The sequence below is a fragment of the Rhagoletis pomonella genome, unplaced genomic scaffold (assembly GCF_013731165.1).
Source record: "Rhagoletis pomonella isolate Grant_MI unplaced genomic scaffold, Rhpom_1.0 Rhpom_scaffold_00009, whole genome shotgun sequence".
Classification (NCBI taxonomy): Eukaryota; Metazoa; Arthropoda; class Insecta; order Diptera; family Tephritidae; genus Rhagoletis; species Rhagoletis pomonella.
Window position 1 is genome coordinate 35,567,009 of NW_023458563.1, and position 22,983 is coordinate 35,589,991.

The 22,983-nt window shown below is 43.0% G+C and overlaps 1 protein-coding gene across 3 annotated transcripts in view; it reads left to right on the forward strand.

Annotated features, from left to right (window-relative positions):
* The first annotated feature begins 4,318 nt into the window (after positions 1-4,318).
* Positions 4,319-22,983, forward strand: part of LOC118745758 (ankyrin-3) — a 282,737-nt gene continuing 264,072 nt past the window's right edge. For 2 of the 3 annotated variants that reach the window (XM_036479409.1, XM_036479411.1), the window contains exon 1: positions 4,743-5,065. Coding sequence is in view for 1 of the 3 variants with exons in the window: in XM_036479411.1 (XP_036335304.1) it covers positions 5,063-5,065 (3 nt within the window). In the remaining 2 variants the exon portion in view is untranslated. Of the gene's footprint in view, positions 4,534-4,742; positions 5,066-22,983 lie in introns of those variants that run through there. The other variant, XM_036479408.1, reaches the window with a different exon arrangement.

The window sequence follows — 22,983 nt, forward strand, 5'->3', positions numbered from 1 at the left end:
TGGCTATCAATCGCCGAGCATCAAACCCCCGTATCCTGCAGCATTATCACGTACGTACCGCTATAGAGGCTGTTCTGAATATTCATTTATCTCCGTCCTTCTCACCAGAATCGCAAATTGAGCTGAGTGAAACTGGCCGAATGATAATCAGAGGCAAGTGTCATGTTTGTCAGCAAGTGAATAAAAGACAACGGAACTCCCGGAAAGTTTGTTTAGTTTGTAAACGGTCGGTGTGCCAGGAGCACATTCAATTCATTGTCAAATGTGTTGTGTGCAGAGAATACAATTTTCTCTTTTTATAAAATTCCGTATTATAAACATTAATATCTCAATGATATTTTCATATGTACATATAATGCTTTTGAATTGGTATTTACTCGTGGTCACATGCGTCGTCACTCAAGCGAGATTTTCCAGCACGTGAAGACGGCCGGTAAATCAGCATCCAAGGCCAAGAACGATAGAATACAAGATTGCGCCGTCCTGGGCGTTGACATTTGTGTACCACAAGTAAACAAAGAATAGAGCGAAAAGAAGAACGAGTTGAAACTGCCAAAGCAGTTCACTTTACAGCGGAAAACGTGTTTTAATTTTGCTAAATTTGAAAATATTGAATTTTTCACCTAATCTATTAGAGAACAGTGAACATTTTAGTGCACTCCATTGCTTTGCAATTGAGGCTGCTTCAGCAAACGTTTTAGTGCACTCCATTGTGTTGCAATTAAGGCTGCTGCAGAAAATTGCAGCAGCATCTCTGCGGGATTGATTAGTTAACTTGCTAATGGAAGCTGCGTGGAGCAGAAACAAAATCGTTGTGAGGAAATGCTGTTAATATAATAATAGAGAAACATTTCGGGAACGGCTTTGCCGTGCCCTATGTACACAAAATGCAGCGATTCGTCCCAGCGCTACACTTGCATCTACGCTTCTTGCATCTTGACGACTGTCGCAATTTAACACACATCACTTCATTGTATTGGTTTTTATGCAGTCTTCAACTCAAAAATCACTCACAAATTGCAAATTAACACCATTTAAACTGATTTTTCACTTATAATTCAAATTTCTCTTTCGCTGATTTGTAACAAAAGTTTGTTTACAAGTTACCACAAATGTCAAAATCGGCGAAACCAAAGTAGCGGTACCACTGACGGCGCCACCTTTGTTCGCTGCACCGTGATCCAAGGCGAATATATATAAGGTGCAAGAACGATAGAATACAAGATTGCGCATTCCCGCAGAATGACATTTGTGGCAACGGGTAAACAAAGAATATGGCGAAGAACAATGAGTTGGCAGTTGTGAATTTGCAGTGAGAAAACGTGTTTTCTTCTCGATTCACCAATTTTTCAAGCCATCTTTGAATATAGCAAATTAAGCACAACGTTAACAAAAAATATACAACCACTCTTGAAATGTGTTCAAAAGAATAGGTCTTATTAATTAACCATTTAGAATTTTCGTGTTTGTATTGCAGGTGCCGAAAAAGTGATAATATCTTGTCGCAGCGCATGTTTTCCTGCAGAAAGTGGTCGATGCTTGCTTACCTCCGATTTCAATTTGCAATTTGTGGCATTTCAACGTTTTCAACTTAACATGTCGTGTTTAAAAGTGGTCCGTAAAGTGCTTCATGCATATTACGCTGGTGTCTAAATTGTATGGCTTCTCCTGCCGGCAGAACTCTACCCACTTTCTGGCCAAGGCGTCGTCACGGGGAAACAAAAAAAACTGCATTTGGGGGCTTTACCCCTACGGCTGCTGCAATTCAACACACGACACGATATTTTTATAAAGTTTTTATTACAAATAAATTTTTTTTACTTCAGAACGCACGAATTACTTCGATTTTTCCCTTGAAAGTACACAATACGTTTGCAATAAGTTTGCACTTGTTTCTAAACAAAAAGTTTGTTTACGTATTGCCGTAAATGTCAAAGTCGGCAAAACCAAAGTAGCGGTTTCGGGAATGCGCCACCTTCAGTTCATTTCACCATGAACTGTACTCACTTTCTAGTCAAGGCGTCGTCGCGGGGAAACAAAAAAAACTGCATTTGGGGACTATGCCCCTAGGGCTGCTGCAATTCAACACACGACACGACATTTTTATAAAGTTTTTATTACAAATAAAACTTTTTTTACTTCAGAACGCACGAATTACTTCGATTTTTCACTTGAAGGTACACAATACGTTTGCAATACGCACTTCTTTATAAACAAAAAGTTTGTTTACGTATTGCCATAAATGTCAAAGTCGGCAAAACCAAAATAGCGGTTTCGAGAATGCGCCACCTTGGGTGGAATCGATTCAACAAATACAATAGGTAAAAGTGAACTTTAGCGGAACCAGGCGTCCAACTCCTTTTTGCGTAGGCGGACTTCGACCGCACTTAGGGATTATAACCCTCAGGCAGTAGGATTTTCCTTACTGTGTTGCCAAAGAAGGGGGGCTGAACACCTTTTGCAGAGAACAACTTTCATTTACTCCATTTATTTGCATCAAATTCATCCAAACATGGTGCGAAAAGTGCAAAGTCCAAGTATTTTTTGCGAATAACTCTTTAATTAATTTAAAATCTTTTACATAACACCTTGTATTATTGCATCACTCAAAATTTGGACAATCAAACGCTACTCACAGCTGATGAAACAACACCACCTTATATAAATCGCCTTGTCAGCATCCGTCCAAAAAATGTTATGCATGTAAACTCCATTAAAAACTCCGGTAAAAATTTGGTGCTTTTTTCGAGAAAAAAAGCGTTTTTCCTTGGGTTTTAGTGCTTTTTCAAACTTAATACTTGGCAACACTGCTCTAAGTACTGGTATCCACGATCCAGAAAATAAAGGTCGCGCCATTCGCTGACCGCTAACCCTCTCTTCGTCGATTTGACAGCATCCACCTAATCGCTGACGTCATAAAATACTTTTGTTTACATTCCCTGTTGCCAACTTCATGCTTTTCGCACCAAATTTAGTGGGTATTCAAAACGCGAAAATTTTTGAGTTTGGTGCTTGGCGCGTTTTTGGTGCTTTTGTTTTTAGTTTGAAGACACCAAATTAGAAAATCTTAAAAAAAAAAACGGAGGCAAAATTTATAGCAATCGTAAGTGTGGTAAGCAACTTTACAAAAATTTAAACAAAATCATGGCACAGTGACAATCATAAGCGACAACAAAATATGTGGCAGCACCTTCAATCATGCCAGAAGAAATCAACCGTCGTGCAAGAAACATTGATTTTTATTAATTTGAATCGGCATCCTTACAATGAAATTATGTATGCATATAAAGTCTATAAAATACACCAATAAAAATTTTGTGCTTTTTCAAATTCAAAACTTGGCAATACTGCCTTTTGTCCGAAGCTTCCTCTTTTTCTTGTCGAGTTCGTCTTGCTCTCTCATACTGGTATTTTTTGACGTCACGGCCAGTTGCTCTCAGCTCGATTGGCGCAATCTTGTATTCTATCATTCTTGACTGGTATCGGAACCAGGATGGAGAGAATACAGAGGTGGCGCCGATAACGATACCGCTACTCGGCTCTCAGTGATTTTGACAGCATTAGCTGTTTTGGTGACGTCATTGTAGAAGAGACGGCAGTAGTGATGTGCTGAGTCAATACTTTTAAGTACCCAATACTCTCGATACTCGGTACCGAAACATTTAGGTTTCGAATAAAAGCGCACATAGGCCAAAAAAAAAACGCCTAACAAAACCCGAATGTAAGAGCCAATAGAGCTTTTTTACTGATTCAAATGAAATATGTATATATGTCGGTTCGATGCCATAATACAGAGAAACCCTTACTTGTTTGAAGCATTTTTATTCCAGCTGAATCGGACGATATCATTTTTGTAGGCCTGGGACAGATTCTGTAACCAGTTAATGACAATTTTCGAATCGGTATCGGTTTTGTCGACGTTTGATATCAAATATTTGTAAGTCAACAAGTGCGATATCGATCCGAAACTTGTCGCTAACTGGCTACAGAATCTCTCCCCTGAAAGGCTTCTTCATCCGTCAAAGTATTTTTCTTGAACCTTGGATCGACTAAGGTTAAAACTGATAAAATAATATTTTTTTGTGGCGATAAGTTCAAGTGTTTTAGCCGATATCATATAAATTAGTAATGAAAGTTTTTTCTAAACCTGAAATGCATATAATGGCGAGGATTTAATGTAAATAATCGGTATCGGATACCGAAAAGGAAGTATAGGGTACCGAAATCTTTTTTAAGTATTGGGTACCGAGTATTGGGGACAATTCAGCACATCACTAGTCGCCCTCTTTCTCGTCGCTCTCAGTTGTCAAGTCTATGATGAAGTCACGCTAAAATTACTCTCACGAATTCTGCTGCAATCGGCGCAATCTTGTATTCTATCATTCTTGTATTGGAACATCACTAGTTATGTTTGATGACTTGAATTGTGCAACACAGTGAATGCTAATGAACGCGAGCGAGCAAAAATTATAGAAACAAACACAAAAAATCTGCTGGTCAATCAAACTAAACTATCGCCTGTTTAAACTGCTGGTAGACAATAACTACATATTCATACATACATATGTGGCGTAATGGTTCAATAATTCATAAATGAGATCATCAAAAATATGTTATACATTTTTGTGTTCGAAACGCGTAGTAATAACTCAAAATATATTTAAATTGAAATACCAGCTCTACAACATTAAAATAAAAACAAACGGAAGTACGAAATGTGAAATGTGAAATTCTTAGTAAAAATTATTTTTGACTCTGTCAAAGATATTAAGCGAAATGTTTAGTTGTTTGGCGAAAATTCTAGTATAATACACTCTTGGTTTGGAAAACGGTGTATGAGGGGTGTTTGAGGGCTGTGACCATATCGTAAAAGTGGCTCTAGAGGATTTTATTTCAACAGTTGTTAGTTGCTAAGGTTGCTATTTCACGCACCTAAGACCTTCGTGACAACTTTCGAATCGTGTAGCTAATCCATATTTAATTAATGGAATACATTGTTGTGTCGTATAAACATATGTGAGATGGAAAATTTCCAACATTTGCCGTGGTGGGGTAGGAAGGAATGGTATGAAGGGATTGTTTATGAAGAAAATATATATTGAAAAGAAAAGTGATTAGTGAAGTGGGGAAATGTTTAGTTATTGGCTCACCGTTTTTGGGGTGGGGGGCGGAGGGGGAGGGGGCGGGGCCCCCAAACCCCCCTCATTCGAAAGGGGACAGTCGCCACTTTACGAAAAGCCCCACCCCCCCTTGGGGACCACCCACAGACCCCTAGGGAACCGTTTGAAAATGGGGTAAAAACGTAATTTTCCGAGGCAAACTGAGCAGTTTCAAGTGGAATATAACCCAACTAACGAAAAACGTGGGATTTTTAAATAAAAGAAATTATCCCAAGTTGGTTATCAGGCGATTTGAAAAAAAAAAATGATGGGGAAAAAAATTAACTAACAATATTGTGAAATTAAGAAAAAAGCGATAGAAATGTTCGGCCGCACTTAGGGATTATAACCCTCACTACGTAGAATTCTCTTCTGTGGTGCCAAAGAAAAGGGGCCGAACACCTTTCTGCGTAGAACACCTTTCTGCGTAGGCGGCCTTCGGCCGCACTTAGGGATTATAACCCTCAGGCAGTAGAATTCTCCTTTCTGTGGTGCCAAAGAAAAGGGGCCGAACACCTTTTGCATAGAACACCTTTCTGCGTAGGCGGCCGTCGGCCGCACTTAGGGATTATAACCCTCAGGCAGTAGAATTCTCCTTTCTGTGGTGCCAAAGAAAGGGGGCCGAACACCTTTTGCATAGAACACCTTTCTGCGTAGGTGGCCTTCGGCCGCACTTAGGGATTATAACCCTCAGCGAAAGGAGCCACAGGGACAGTAAATACATATTTTCCATGGAAAGGTTTATATTTTTAATGCTGACTGGGTTATATCATATTTTCTTTTGTCTCTCATCCTTCTTGTATATTTAGCAGTTTGACAGCTAAACGCCACCATTTTAAAATATGTAAGGTAATGGAGAAATTTTAACAACAAATAACTATAAAACTGTTAGCATTTCTACTCAAAATGTTTAAAATATCGGTCGATGCGCACTTCCTCAACACCCCCTGCCAATTTCATTAAAAAATTCCCTATACTTTGCCTGAAATAAGAAATTGTCTATTATTGGAAATTTCAGCCGAAAACCCGGCCTTGTTCCAACGAAGTGGCAGCTTTGTGTGATTTAAACTGATTCCATATACATATATAACTGTGTTCGTATGGAATATTAGCTTATATTGGGAAGCTGGCTTTAGTATAATGCGGCATTCCCTTTATTCTTTAAAAGACAAGGATTTTTTTAATGAGACCTAATAAGAATATTACTTGCAACGACCTGGGCGGGGTTGTAGCCGCTACAACAACAACAACATTACTTGCTGGTATCGAAACTATTTCTTTCACGCTTATTTACCAAAAGTTCTTCAACGGCTGGGCACCAGTGAGTAATTCGAAATCGTATGCTGTGAATGCCGCATTGTACTACAGCAAGCCTTTCTGCAAAGTGTCTAGCCCTCTCCCCTACGAAATCCTCCGCGACCCTGTTCACAACCTGGACGTAGGAGGTCAGGCTACCGCTGGGGATTCACGTCGATGACACACCAATTCCGACGGTGAATAACCCCAAAATACTCGGAGTAACTTTCGACAGCCTGCTCTCCTTCTCTGCGCACTCAACCGCTATTGTCAATAAAGTATAGAGCCGCAACAAGGTCCTCAAGTCGCTAGCCGGCAGTACTTGGGGCAAAGACAAAGAAACGTTGCTGGCAACATACAAGGCAATAGGCCGGCCGGTTCTGAACTACGCAGCGCCAGTGTGGTCGCCTGGGACTAGTAGGACGCAGTGGACGAAGCTACAGACTGCACAAAACACCGCACTGAGGACAGCGACGGGATGCCTCCTGATGACGCCTGAACACCACCTGCACGGCGAGGCGCAAATGCTCCCGGTGAAGGAGCACAATATAATGCTCTGCAAACAGTTCCTGATTGGGACCCACAGAAGTGGCCACCCGTGCAGACAGCTGCTTGCAGAGGAGCCCTCGCCTAGGCACGTCAGGAGGCATCTATATGAACTAACGGACGAAGTCCAGAGGTTCATTAAGCAACCTCTGGACCCGACAGCCTACAGACAGGCCTTGAACGGCATTCACAGGGACTCAGTCTCGAGTTATGTAGACTCTAGACCTGTGAATGCCGTTCTAGGCACACCACCCCCGGACATTGACGAGACGGAGCTTCATCTGCCTCGGGAGACGCGCACCACACTTGCACAACTTCGCTCCGGCTACTGCAGCAGGTTAAACTCCTACCTGAGTAGGCTGAATGAGGATGTGCCTAATGAATGTCCGGCATGCGGAGAGACCCCACATGACTCGAAACATCTCTTCGCATGCCCGGCAAACCCGACATCCCTAACGACCTTGTCCTTATGGGCAAACCCCGCAGAAGCTGCACGCTTCCTAGGGTTGCCGTTAGTGGAACTTGACGACAACGACTGAGATACCAACCGATCTGGGCGGGGTTGTTGTAGCCGCTACAACAACAACAACAACAACATAAGCTACTATTCCATACGAACACAGATATATAACTTTGCCAGCAACGCGCCAGACGCAAAAGGTATGCCATAATGAACGCCAAGAAAACAATTTCGTACTGTTTTTACTCGTTAAAATTGCTGTGATATTTAATATCTACCTTTACAAATATCAGCAATGTAATTAAATTTTATGCTTCTGCATGAAACTTCTAATTTGAACGAAACAAAATAAATATTATACCGGCTGACTGTCAACGCGCGCAAAAAGATGGAATTTGGCCATATTTTCGGTTCGCGCTGTAGCTGCAACGATCTATGTGGCATACTTTGCGCGCGGCCGAAGGCCGCCTACGCATAAAGAAATTTTAAAAATTGTGATTTTTGGCCATTTTTCTAAGGGGTTCCTAGGGAACCGTAGGGGGCCCAGATGGTCGGGGAGACATTTTTGTCAATGGTTTATGCCCTCTCCAAAAAGGGTGGTTGGAGGTGCCACGCCCACTCCCCGTTCGCCCACCGCCCCTTTAATGAACGTCGGTATTGGAAAGTTTCCCCTAACCAACGATTTTTTCCCAATTTTAAGCGGCTCGCCTGAGGAGCCCTGTAGTCGGAGGAGAAAGAAAAGCATATCATTGAACTCCTTGGTCTTTGCTCTTTCAAGCTGTAAAGGTGGACGGGGCCAGCCCCCTTTTTTTTGTACCAGCCCCTAACCTACAGATACTTTTCGGAACCCAACCCAATAAATAAATATTACACACCCATTGGCTATGAATTACCAGAGGCTATAAAAAATTGTGATACTATCACTCTTTTCAAGCGGCTGCTATTTCACTATTGTAGAACGCAGCCTACAAGATAGTGATGTATCAACAATAGCGTGGATTGGAAACTAGGCCTTTCCAACCACCAAGATATCGAGACTAGGCGGATCGGAAACTCGGCCTTTCCGACTACCTAGACCCTTAGATAATAAACAATAAACGAGCGGATTGGAAACTAGGCCTTTCCAACCGTCAACCGTCAAGAAAGCGCGACTGGGTGGATCGAAAACTCGGCCTTTCTGACCACCCAGGAGATATCAATAAATGGAGTAACCCAAAAAGAATAGCGCGGATTGGAAACTTGGCCTTTCCAACCGTATACATAACTTCCAGGAAATTGCATGCGTTTATATTGACATAAAATAATTGCAGTGATAAAGAAATAATGTTATTTAAAAATTTCTGTAGAGCATTTTGTATTTTGTATTTAATATTTACATTTTAAATCTAAAATCTAATTATAAGAATGTTAAATCTTTGTTGCAATATAAGTCTAACAGACTAAAAAATAAATAAATAAAAAATAAATATGCTTTTGATCTGGACGTATCAATTGAAATTGTGACTTGTCTCAAAGCTTTTGTTACCGTCATCGGCTCGTGGCGATCACTAATTACTAAAACTTTGGTAATAGTGTACTTTAGCGGAACCAGGTATAAATGGGCGGAAAAAGGGTGGGGTTTAGATTGGTAACCCCCGAGTACGGAATTAAGAAAAATATGGGGTACTGTTTAGTAAGTTGCCCAACTATATCGGGGTCCAAACTGGTGACCCGATCCAAAAAAAAATTTGCGGACTCTGGTAATCAAGGATCTACATATTATTTTAACACTCACTCTTGTAATTTTCGGCCACTAATTTATTTAGAAATTCGGTTTGATATATGCCCTTTTTTGTGAAATTCGGAAATTAGCGTACATTTATCGCACCTATTCTCCTTAAAGCAGCCACTTCACCAATACATTTTTATATTCCCCTTCACTTTACACTTTATTCGATTACTTATAACTACTTACTTATAACTTTAATTTTAAGCAATTAATCACGCGTCTGCTTTTGGTTGCATATGAAAATTAAATGACGGCGTTTAGCTGTAAATCGCAAAATATACAAGAAGGATGAGGGACAAAAGAAATATATCTTATTTTCAGTAAGCATTAAAAATATAAACCTTTCCATGAAAAATATGTATTTGCAAGCCGAAAGCCGCCTACGCAGAAAGGTGTTCTCTGCAAAAGGAGTTCAGCCCCCCATCTTTGGCAATACAGAAAGGAGAGTACTATTTGCTGGGGGTTATAATCTATAAGTGCGGCCGAAGGCCGCCTACACAGAAAGGTGTTTAGCCCCACTTCTTTGGCAACACAGAAAGGAGAATTGTACTTACTGCGGGTTATGATCCCTAAGTACGGTCGAAGGCCGCCTACGTAGAAAGAAGTTCTGCACTAAAAAACTATCATATTTATATATTATTTGGAAACAAGGCGCTTATTTCCAGTGATCTGCAAGTCGTACAGAGACAAACTATAGGAACACATCAAGATAACCAACCGTTCAGCTATGGGAAAACTAAAACCGGTAGTACTTTTCGCTGATTTCAACTATATAAATATTATTTGCCGCAATTCAAAAGTAAAGAAGATATAAAAGGTTAAAGAAAATTTTTGTGATATTTTAAGATATTAATAATTTCTAAACTACGTAACCGATTAAAAAAGTAATAATATCAAAATAAAGACAATTAATCTATCTTTAAGTTGATATATAAAATGTGTTCGCTTGCTTATATATTTAAGCCAAAACTATTAAACAACAAATAAAATGTTAAAATTTTTTTTATAAAATGACCTTTTTTAGAAAAAAGTGCATAATGAATGCTAAAGACATATATTTTATTTAGAAAGTGCAAGTTCTTACCTTTAATTTGGTATACATATTTTATTGTGACCTACTTTTGAGGTTTAAGAATTCAGTGATAAAAAAATTAAAAGCATTTAAAAGCAAGTGACAAGTGTGGGTGATATCATAGTTTCTTTTGCCCAGAACTTCTTTCTGCGTAGGCGGCCTTTGGCCGCGCTTAGGGATCATAACCATATCAAAGTAGAATTCTCCTTTCCTGTATTGCCGAAGAAGCGAAGCTGAACACCTTTTGCAGAGAACACCTTTCTGTGTAGGCGGCCTTCGGCCGCACTTAGGGATTATAACCCTTACCAAATAGAATTCTCCTTTTGGTTTGCACCAACTGGGGCTACCGCCCCAGTGATGTAGCCTTGGGAAAGGATGCGGTAACTAGAATTCCCTTTCTGTGTGGTAAACCTGGGGATGCCGCCCCAGTGATGTCTATTATGGTTACTGGGTGGTTTATAAAAATGTCTTGTATATAAAAATGTGTATATAAAAATGTCTAGTGCAAATGAATATTTAACATTTTTCAAGCGAAAAAACGCAAATAAAAATCGTGATTTTTGCCCATTTTTCTAAGGGATCCCTAGGGAACCATGTTGTTGTTGTTGTAGCGGCTACAACAACCCTGCCGAGCATCGTGTTGTGCTCCCTAATTGGAAGCATTTTCGCCTCATCGTGGAGGTGGTGTTCTGGTGACGGAGGAGGCATCCGGTCGCTGTCCTAAGTGCTGTGTTTTGTACTGCCTGTAGCTTCGTCCACTGCGTCCTACTAGTCCCCGGCGACCACACTGGTGCTGCGTAGTTTACAACCGGCCGGCCTATTGCCTTGTATGTTGCCAGCAACGTTTCTTTGTCTTTGCCCCAAGTACTGCCGGCTAGCGACTTCAGGACCTTGTTGCGGCTCTAGGGAACCATAGGGGACTTAGGTGGTCGGGGGTGGCATTTTTGTCAATGGCGGTTCGTTCCCTCCAAAAAGGTGGGTTAGAGGTACCACGCCCATTTACCGCCCCTTTAACGAACGGCCAGAATGGAAAGCCAACCCGTTTAATTAACTACAATATGCATTTGCACATACATGCATTTATACACCCCTATTCTGCAACACTTCCGTATTCGGATTTTGCTACGAATCGTAGGAATGGTTTGCTGTAATCCGAATCGTATCTTCGAACTTTCGAAATCGTAACAATGGCATGCCTAAAATCGAACGAGTAAGCTTTTTTGCGTAGTTTTGTACGAAAACAATTATGTGTCGGAGGCGAAATAAAAGATGTAAATCGATGTGTGTTTTCAGGAAATATTAGTGGCGTTTATTTAAACAGATAAATTTGCCTTTCGCATATACGTTTATTTTTATCCACTGCTTTATATAAACGAGCAAAATAGAATCTTTGTTGCCCCTTATCGAGAAACTTGGGTCCGGTTTAGTTATTTGTACTATGATTTTCGGTTGTTGTGTCCTAACGCATAACCCGAATCCAAAAACTTTAACATACACGTGTAATCAAAGGATTAAACCTTTATTTAAAATAAAAGTTTCAAATTATTAATAAATTCGGTTTGCAATACGCACTTTTTTGCAAATTTTGATGTGGGTTCTGCGCAAAAATACTGTGATATGCCCAAAAAATATTGTATAGCTTTGACATGCGGTAGCTCCTCTTCTCCGGCAACGCAGAGCCCCCACTAGAAAGGGGACAGTCCCCGCTTTATAAAAAGGCGAACCCCCCCTTGGGCTCCCCGTACAGGCCCCTAGAGAACTGTTTGAAAAAGGGGGAAAACGGAATTTTCTTAGCCAAATTGAGCAGTTTGAAGGGGGGTTGAACACCTTTATGCGTAGGCGGCCTTCGGCCGCACTTAGGGATTATAACCCTCAGGGAGTAGAATTCTCCTTTCTGCTTTGCGAAGAAAAGGTGCTGAACACCTTTTGCAGGAACACCTTTGTATATTTTTAATGCTTACTGGGTTATATCCTATCTTCTTTTGCCTCTCATTCTTTTGCATATTTTGGAGTTTGACAGCTGAACTCCGCCATTTAATTTGCATATGCAATCAAAGTCTGACTCGTGATTTTGAAGGTGGTCTTATTTAATGAATTGTGATTAATTGGTTAATGTTGAAGTCGTAAAGAAAGTTATAACCAGGGAACGGATTTTTTGGACCTAAAAACCTATAAAAAAGGCAAAATAAAGTAACGAAATAGGCTGGAAAAGGCAAAATAAAATAGCGAAAAAGGCAGGAAAAGGCACTAGGTATTGTAAAAAAGGCAAAATAAAATAGCGAAAAGGCAGGAAAAGGCAAGAAAAAGGTATTGCTAAAAAAGCAAAATAAGGCACTAAAAAAATACAGAAAATACGAAGAACAATCAAAAAATATATTTTTTTAGAAATGTTTATATTACAAGTAAAAAGAGAAAAACTATGAACTAGTTTCATTATATGAAAAATTTGTACTTTGAATCTTTGACTATTTTATCCTTTCGAGTTTCTAACTCATAAAACTTTAATCTGTATAGTTGTAGTAACATAGAACCACAAGATGCATTTTGAAGTTTTCTGGCAGCATTTTGATTCGATTTTCGCGTAGAAAAGCCTTGAATGTACTAAATGTGCGATCGACGTAAGTTGATACAAGGGAGCCCAATTTAAATATGTAACGTTTGAAACGTTCATATTATCAGGACCCTTATTGTCCTCAAGCCTACGTTAGCTGAGAAAACGGCTTTGAATTTTTTCAACACTAATTTGGCAAGAGGTCCCTGCGCTTCTATAAGCCGCATGGGCATGTGTATATTTTTTAATCTTAAAAAAAAAAAATTGTAAATGCTATAATCACTTTTTTAAAGGTAGAAAAGGCAAAAAAAGGCAAATATATTAAAAAAGTAAAAAAAAGGCAAATATCTTAAAAAAGGCAACATCAAATGTTTATATATGGAATCAGGGAAAGCTAAATCGTGGACATTCTTAATCGAATATACTCTATCTCTTTAGCAGAAAAAAAGGCAATTTCCATAAAATCCGTTCCCTGGTTATAACTAATCGAGTAAAGTGTAAAGTGAAGGGGAATACTAAAATATTCCCACGACAGTCGGGTCTACGTAACCGGAACGACCCAGATTTATATCTGGCCAAGGACTGTCACTCCAGCAACACTCCCCAAAAAGTTTTTGGGGAATTTGTATGCTGCTACAACAACAACAACTAAAATATTGCTGAAGTGGCTGCTTTAAGGAGAATAGGAGTGATAAATGTACGCTAATTTCCGAATTTTACAAAAAAAGGGCATATTTCAAACCCAATTTGTTAATAAATTAGTGACCAAAAATTACAGAAATGGGTGTTAAAATAATGTGTAGACCCTTGACTACAAGTTTGTGGAATTTTTCTTTGGATCGGGCCACCCCTTTGACGGAATAGCCCGAAATAGTTGGGAGTGCTGCTAAACCGCACCCTTTTTTTTAATTCCTTTCCACTTTGTTTCCCTTCATACAGCTGAGTTCGAAAAACAACTGATACCTGGCAATGCTGCACATTTTTCCGCAAGGGTTGCGGCATGTAAATTTTTACGAAAATTCGGGTTCTGGAATAAGGGTGATATTTTTTATTATCACTGAATTCTGAAAACTCAAAAGCAAATCATAATATAATATGTATATCAAATTAAAGGTATAAACTTGCATTTTCTAAATAATATTTAGCATTGATAATGGACGTTTTCCAAAAGAAGGTTATTTTATGAAAAAATTATGACATCTTTTTGTTTTATATCAGCTTGAAGATAAATTAATTGTCTTTATTTTGACATCATTACCTTTTGAATCGGTTACGCAGTTTCGAAAATATTAATATTTTAAAATATCACAATTTTTTTGTTTTACCTTTTATATCTACTTTACTTTTTAATTGCGGCAAATAATATTTATATAGTTAAAATCAGCGTAAAAAGTACTAGCAATCTGCATTTTTAGTTTTTCTATAGCTGAACGGTTAGTTATCTTGATCTATGCCAAACTATACATCAAATTAAAGTGCTCGATCTGAAACTTGCACAAACTTTTCAGATTTAAGATTCAATGAACCATTTTCGAAATATTTGTATTTTTACAATGAGCAAAGCATTGCTACGTCTCAGCGGGACATAAGAGTATGAAAATTGTTTCATTTATTTGCTTTCGTTTCAGTTTTTGTTTCATATCGTTCAAAGCTTTGCTACGTTGGTGTGCATCCCGTTCCCACGACAGTCGGGTCTACGTAACCGGCACGACCCAGATTTATATCTGGCCAAGGACTGCCACTGCAGCAACACTCCCCAAAATCTCTTTGGGGAATTTGTATGCTGTTACAACAACAACAACAACAACGAACATATCCGCGCACATGTGCGCCAACATGCTCGCTGTCGTTTGCTACAGACGGCGAGCGGCTCATAAGTGATTTTGTACTCAAAGCGTAAACATGGAAAGGAAAGACGCGGATGATGCAATTGAAATTCTTCTGACTTGGTTTTTTTTTTATGTATTTGTTACTTAAATTTATTTATATTTTACTTGTATGTATGTACATACATATGCAATTTATGCAATTTATTTATTAATTCAAATGGAATAAACTCCTTACTGACTATAAAACAAGAGAGCTTATACACTACCTAAAATAATTAAGTAGGACAAAACGAACTGTTCCAAATGCGAGAGACGGATCATATTCAGAGAGCTCATTTAGCTCAGAAAGGGTTCTGAACAAAGGCAAGAATTTTACATAGTTAGTTTTTGGAAATCCCAGGTAGAATAAAGAAACACGACGCAGATTATGAGACGAAACGTTTAATGCTAACTTATCCAAAAGATTAGGACAATCGACTGTGCCCTCCAATATTTTGGCTACAAAAGAGGCTGCGAGGAAAGAACGCCTAGTATTTAACGAACTTAAATTAAGAAGTTGACAACGAGAAGTATACGGAGGTATAGGCTCAGAAAATTTAATAAAAACTTTTTGAACCTTCTCAATCTGGTTTATATAGACAGCCCGATAGGGACGCCAAATGAAAGACGCATACTCTAGCCTAGATCTCACTAACGTGACATAAAGAAGCTTCAGAGTATAGGGATCCTTAAACAACTGACCATTACGACGTACGACAGCCGGTTCTACGTACCGGAATGACTCGGGTTTCACCGGACCAAGGGCTATTGTTTCGGCGATCTAACCCCGTTTAGGACGGCGAAGTATCTCAGAAGTTGTCCGTCCATAGGGCTACATTCACTACGTATTCTCCTACTCAGGGCTGGCATCGAGTCAAACCCAGGGCCAGAAACATACACCTGCTGAGTATGGCGGAGACGATTATACCACAACTCCACCTCAGTCAAGTGTAATGCCTGCGAAGGGTGGAGTCACCTCAGAGCCTGCTCGGGACTACGGACACATAGACAGTGGACCACGTCGTACGTGGCCCCCTGTTGCTCAAACAGAGCAGCCTCCACGGCTAACCACAGTCCGCCCGAGCAGCCTCACACACTCACACAGCAGCCTCACACAGTCACCACAACACAACAACATAATAACACCACAGCCCGTACCACAGCCACCACAGACCACATAACACACACAACCGCACCACCACCCACACGCCGCCGCCAACAACTCCTGGCTCCCCCTACAATCTGCACGGTATGTCCGACCAGGATACTCCGTAATGTGACATCAGTAAAGTGCAACACCTGCCTTGGCTGGTGCCACTTTAGGGCATGCTCAGGTCAGCGTACCACGCGAGATTGGACTGGGAACTTCGAGGGCCCGCGTTGCGCTGCTCGGTCGCAGACCCCAATTGCGACGCCCCCCGCCACCACCACAGGGCGGCAATCACCACAGCAGCACACACAGCCAACGGCGGCAAGAACATACACTTCACTTACACCCCACATCACGACACGTCTGCCGAACCACATGAAGCTCCTTCAATTTAACTGCAACGGGCTGCAAAGCAAGATTGAGGAGATAACCGTCTTCATGTGTCGGCATGGTATATTGATAGCTGCGGTCCAAGAGACGAAGTTGCACAGCAATTCAACTTTGTTGAATTGCTCCGGGTACAACGTGCACCGTCGAGATCGCGAGCGAGATAATGGTGGTGGCTTAGCGTTCATCACGCACCACACCGTGCAGTATCGTCTTATCGAAGCAGACATCGACCGCAGGGATACCACCCTAGAATGTCAGGGCATCGCCATCCGGTCAGGCGATGTCGAGCTCGAAATGTTTAACATATACATACCCCCTGTCACCTGCCGCCCGGCAGGATATCACCCTGATATAGGTGCGCTCCTCAGAGGTGAAAACCGTATGGTAGTAGGTGACTTTAATGCGCACCACGATCTTTGGCACTCAAGCCTGTCAAACGACCGTAGGGGAACAGACTTGGCTGAGCAGATAGACGATTCGACATTCTGCACAATGAACGACGACGCACCCACCAGGATTATGGGTAACTGCAGCAGCTCGCCAGACAACAATAGTCAGCGCTGGTCTGATAAACAGCATAACATGGCGACCTATGCTGACTCTAGCATCAGACCACCTACCCATAGTCATCTCGATTGATAAACCAACCGACTTTGCCCCCGCCAAACACCGGACCTATATCAACTTTTCAAAAGCTGATTGGAAAGGTTACGCGGAGTTTACCGAAAACACCTTCACAGCGCTCCCCACACCAACCGACGTCCATCTCGGTGAACGTAAGTTCCGCAGGGCTGTCACTGCTGCTGCAGCTCGCTTCATACCGGCAGGATGCATATCGGACCCACGTCCAAACTTTCCTGCCGAAGCGGCTGTTCTAGCCGATGAGCGTGATAGCCTTCGTCAGGCCGATCCCGGAGATCCCCGTATCAGGGATCTCAACGCGGAGATTCGGCAACTAGTAAACGTACATAAGCGGAAGAAGTGGGAGGAGCATCTGAAGACCTGTAATTTCACCTCTGGTGTGAGCAAGCTTTGGTCAACCGTGAGGTCATTGTCTAATCCGACGAAGCACGACGACAGAGTCGAAATTTCCTTCGGCGACCATGCCTCGTCGGACCCAGAGCGATGCGCGAGCTATTTCAGCCGGCAGTTCATACTGCATCCTCCGGTGGACAAAGCCAAGCGTCGAGTGACCAGAAGGCTGCACAAACTGCCAACAACTTGTGCCCCCCTTGCTTTCACTTGCGGTGAAGTTCAGGTGGCCATCGGGAAGGCGAAAGCCTCCAAAGCCATGGGTCCCGACGGAATATGCATGCTGATGCTGATAAATTTGGGTTGTCAATGGCCACTCTCATCATCCCAGACATCTGGAAGGTGGGGAGAGTGGTCCCACTGCTCAAACCGGGGAAACCTGCCAACAAAGGAGACTCGTATCGTCCGATAACACTCCTTTCCCCAGTAGCGAAGACACTCGAGGCCTTGCTACTCCCGTTCTTCACAAACCACCTGACCCCAGCGAAGCATCAGCATGGTTTCCGTAAAGTGCACAGTACAACAACAGCACTTAACGCCATAAACACTCAGATAACTCGTGGCCTTAACCGAAAGCGTCCCTGTAAGAGAACGATTCTAGTAGCGTTGGACTTGTCAAAGGTGTTTGACACCGTCTGCCATTCCACGCTACTAGAAGATATAGAGGCCTCCTCTCTCCCACAGAAGCTCAAACGGTGGTCGGCAAATTACCTGAGTGGTCGACATTCGTCGGTAATGTTTAGAGACAAAACGAGTAAACAGCGAAAAATAAAACAGGGGGTTCCTCAGGGTGGTGTCCTTCCCCCGCTACTGTTTAACTTTTACATTTCAAAGCTCCCTCAACCACCAGAGGGAGTCTCGATTGTCTCTTATGCCGACGATTGCTCGATCATGGCGACTGGGAATGGAATTGATGACCTGTGTTCGAAAGTAAACGGGTATCTCTCCGAACTTTCTCGCTTCTTCACTGCAAAGTGTCTAGCCCTCTCCCCTACGAAATCCTCCGCGACCCTGTTCACAACCTGGACGAAGGAGGTCAGGCTACCGCTGGGGATTCACGTCGATGACACACCAATTCCGACGGTGAATAACCCCAAAATACTCGGAGTAACATTCGACAGCCTGCTTTCCTTCTCTGCGCACTCAACCGCTATTGTCAATAAAGTACAGAGCCGCAACAAGGTCCTCAAGTCGCTAGCCGGCAGCATTTGGGGCAAAGACAAAGAAACGTTGCTGGCAACATACAAGGAAATAGGCCGGCCGGTTTTGAACTACGCAACGCCAGTGTGGTCGCCAGGGACTAGTAGGACGCAGTGGACGAAGCTACAGACTGTACAGAACACCGCACTCAGGACAGCGACAGGATGCCTCTTGATGTCGCCTGAACACCACCTGCACGGCGAGGCGCAAATGCTCCCTGTAAAGGAGCACAATATAATGCTCTGCAAGCAGTTCCTGATCGGGAGCCACAGAAGTGGCCACCCAAGCAGACAGCTGCTTGCAGAGGAGCCCTCGCCTAGGCACGTCAGGAGGCATCTATATGAACTGACGGACGAAGTCCAGAGGTTCATTAAGCAAGCTCTGGACCCGACAGCTTACAGACAGGCCCTGAACGGCATTCACAGGGACTCAGTCTCGAGTTATGTAGACTCTAGACCTGTGAATGCCGTTCTAGGCATTCCACCCCCGGACATAGACGAGACGGAGCTTCATCTGCCTCGGGAGACACGCACAACTTCGCTCCGGCTACTGCAGCAGGTTGAACTCTTACTTGAGTAGGTTGAATTAGGATGTGCCGAATGAGTGTCCGGCATGCGGAGAGACCCCACATGACTCGCATGCCCGGATAACCCGACCACCCTAACGGCCTTGTCCCTGTGGACAAACCCCACAGAAGCTGCACGCTTCCTAGGCTTGCCGTTAGTGGAACTTGACGACAACGACTGAGATACCAACCGTCCTGGGCGGGGTTGTTGTAGCCGCTACAACAACAACAACAACGTACGAATGCTAGCATTGCATAAGCTTTGGAAATTACGTAATTAATATGGGTTGCGAAGGTTAATTTTGAGTCGAAGTAAACCCCTAAGTCTTTAACCTCTGCGACATAATTAAGATCATGGCCCCCAATATTGTAATTGGTTTGAACGGTAAGAAGCTATCTGGTGAAAGTGGAATAGGAACATTTACTAACATTTAAAGATAAGATAAGTAATTTAGCCTCATTTATCAAAAATGCAATTAACGCACTTGGCTTGGATGCATTTATACGCGATGTGCACACAGCAAGAATCTACAAAAAATGAGGTTGTTGTTTTGGTTTTCAATGCGATGCTCGCAAACCATGCTACAAACGACGAGCATGCTCGCTGAAAATCAAAAAATTTTGATTTTTTGCGAGCATGCTCGTGAACTGCCCTACAAACGACGAACATGCACCGCAGCCGAGCATGTGCGCGGATATGTTCGTCGTGTGTTGCCACTGTAAGCAGCGATACAGCGGAAGATACGCAAAGAAAACGTTTCCTTTGGCTCTGTACATATGTACATACACAACGTTGTTGCATATCCATACATTCATACAAAGTATCAACAACAAAGTCGCTGCAGCGCTGTTCGCTTTCAGTGTTGCCGTTTTGATTCATACATTTCAAAAGTGATACGTGTTTGTGCATATTTTCGGAAGATACTTTATTTTTTCGCTCATTTCGCGAGATACTTAAATTTTTGGCGTAGTACAATTTTTGAAAACATTAAAGAGAAAATATTTATGTATGCATGCAGTGGCAGCTTTTAAAATTTGATCGAAGATATTGAGCGTTTTTGGAAAATATGCTTTAAATGAAGTATGTATAAAGAGTTGACTTTATTCATTTTTAAATTATTTTACTTGCCTCATAAATACATAGCTCTGCAGCTGAGGAGCGTATATTTTCAGATTTAAAATTGATCCAATATGAAAAGAGAAATAGAATTTCGTAGTAAAAATTAAGTCGAGATTTTTTAAATAATTTCCAACGAGTTTAACGTGGAATGTATCACATAATTTGATACTTAACGTAAATGATCGACAGCTCACGACAGCCGGTTCTACGTACCGGAATGACTCGGGTTTTACCCGACCAAGGGCTGTTGTTTCGGCGATCTAACCCCGTTTAGGTCGGCGAAGTATCTCAGAAGTTGTTCGTCCATGGGGCTACATTCGCTACGTTTTCTCCTACTCAGGGCTGGCATCGAGTCAAACCCAGGGCCAGAAACCTACACCTGCTGTGTATGCCAGAGACGACTACACCACAACTCCACCTCTGTCAAGTGTAATGCTTGCGAGGGTATGAGTCACCTCAGAGTCTGCTCAGGACTACGGACACATCGGCAGTGGACCACGTCTTTAGTGGCCCCCTGTTGCTCTAACAGAGCAACCTCCACGGCTAACCCCAGTCCACCTGAGCAGTCCCACATAAACACCACAGCACAACAACATAACACAATAGACCACACCACAACGGCTACAGACCACAGAACACACACAACCACACCACCACCCACACGCCTCCGCCAACAACTCGTGGTTCCTCCTACAATCTGCTCGGTATGTCAGATCAGGATATTCCGTAATGTGACATCAGTCAAGTGCAACACCTGCCTTGGCTGGTGCCACTTTAGGGCATGCTCAGGTCTGCGCACCACGCGAGATTGGACGAGGAACTTCGAGGGCCCGTGCTGCGCTGCTCGGTCGCAGACCTCAACTGCGACGCCTCCCGCCACCACCACAGGGCGGCAACCACCTCAGCAACGCACACAGCCAACTGCGGGAAGACCACACATATCCCTCACACCCTGCATCACCACACGTCTCCCGAACCACATGAAGCTCCTTCAATTTAACTGTAACGAGCTTCAGAGAAAGATCGAGGAGATAACCGTCTTCATGGGAAGGCATGGCATATTGATAGCTGCGGTCCAAGAGACAAAGTTGCACAGCAATTCAACACTGTTGAATTGTGCCGGGTACAACGTGCACCGCCGAGATCGCGAGCGGGATAATGGTGGAGGCTTAGCGTTCATTACGCACCACACCGTGCAGTATCGTCTTATCGAAGCAGACATCGACCGCAGGGATACCACCCTATAATGTCAGGCCGATCCCGGAGATCCCCGTATCAGGGATCTCAACGCGGAGATTCGGCAACTAGTAAACGTACATAAGCGGAAGAAGTGGGAAGAGCATCTGAAGACCTGCAACTTCACCTCTGGTGTGAGTAAGGTCACTGTCCAATCCGACGAAGCACGACGACAGAGTCGAAATTTCTTTCGGCGACCATGCTTCGTCGGACCCGGAGCGATGCGCGAGCTATTTTAGCCGGCAGTTCATACTGCATCCTCCGGTGGACAAAGCCAAGCGTCGAGTGATCAGAAGGCTGCACAAACTGCCAACAACTTGTGGCCCTCTTGCTTTCACTTGCGGTGAAGTTCAGGTGGCCATCGGGAAAGCGAAAGCCTCCAAAGCCATGGGTCCCGACGGAATATGCATGCTGATGCTGAAAAATTTGGGTCCTGCGGGGGTAGCGTACCTAACGGAGGTCCTCAATTTGTCCATGGCCACTCTAATCATCCCAGACATGTGGAAGGTGGGGAGAGTGGTCCCACTGCTCAAACCGGGGAAACCCGCCAACATAGGAGATCCTTATCGTCCGATAACACTCCTTTCCCCAGTAGCGAAGACACTCGAGGCCTTGCTACTCCCGTATTTCACAAACTACTTGACCCCAGCGAAGCATCAGCATGGTTTCCGTAAAGTGCACAGTACAACAACACTTAACCCCATAAACACTCAGATAACTCGTGGCCTTAGCCGTAAACGTCCCTGTGAGAGAACGATTCTAGTAGCGTTGGACCTGTCAAAGGCTTTTGACACTGTCAGCCATTCCACGCTACTAGAAGATATAGAGGCTTCCTTCTCTCCCACAGAGGCTCAAACGGTGGTCGGCAAATTATCTGAGTGGTCGACACTCGTCGGTAATGTTTAGAGACAAATCGAGCAAACTTAGAAGAATAAAACAGGGGGTTCCACAGGGTGGTGTCCTTTCCCCACTACTGTTTAACTTTTACATTTCAAAGCTCCCTCAGCCGCTAGAGGGAGTCTCGATTGTCTCTTACGCCGACGATTGCTCGATCATGGCGACTGGGAATGGAATTGATGACCTGTGTTTGAAAGTAAACGGGTATCCCTCCGAACTTTCTCGCTTCTTCACTGCAAAGTGTCTAGCCCTCTCCCCTACGAAATCCTCTGCGACCCTTTTCACAACCTGGACGAAGGAGGTCAGGCTACCGCTAGGAATTTACGTCGATGACACACCAATTCCGACGGTGAATAAACCTAAAATTCTCGGAGTAACATTCGACAGCCTGCTCTCCTTCTCTGCGCACGCAACCGCTATTGTCAATAAAGTACAGAGCCACAACAAAGTCCTCAAGTCGCTAGCCGGCAGTACTTGGGGCAAAGACAAAGAAACGTTGCTGGCAACATACAAGGCAATAGGCCGGCCGGTTTTAAACTACGCAGCACCAGTGTGGTCGCCGTGGACTAGTAGGACGCAGTGGACGAAGCTACAGACGGTACAAAATACAGCACTTAGGACAGCGACTGGATGCCTTCTAATGTCACCAGAACACCACCTCCACGATGAGGCG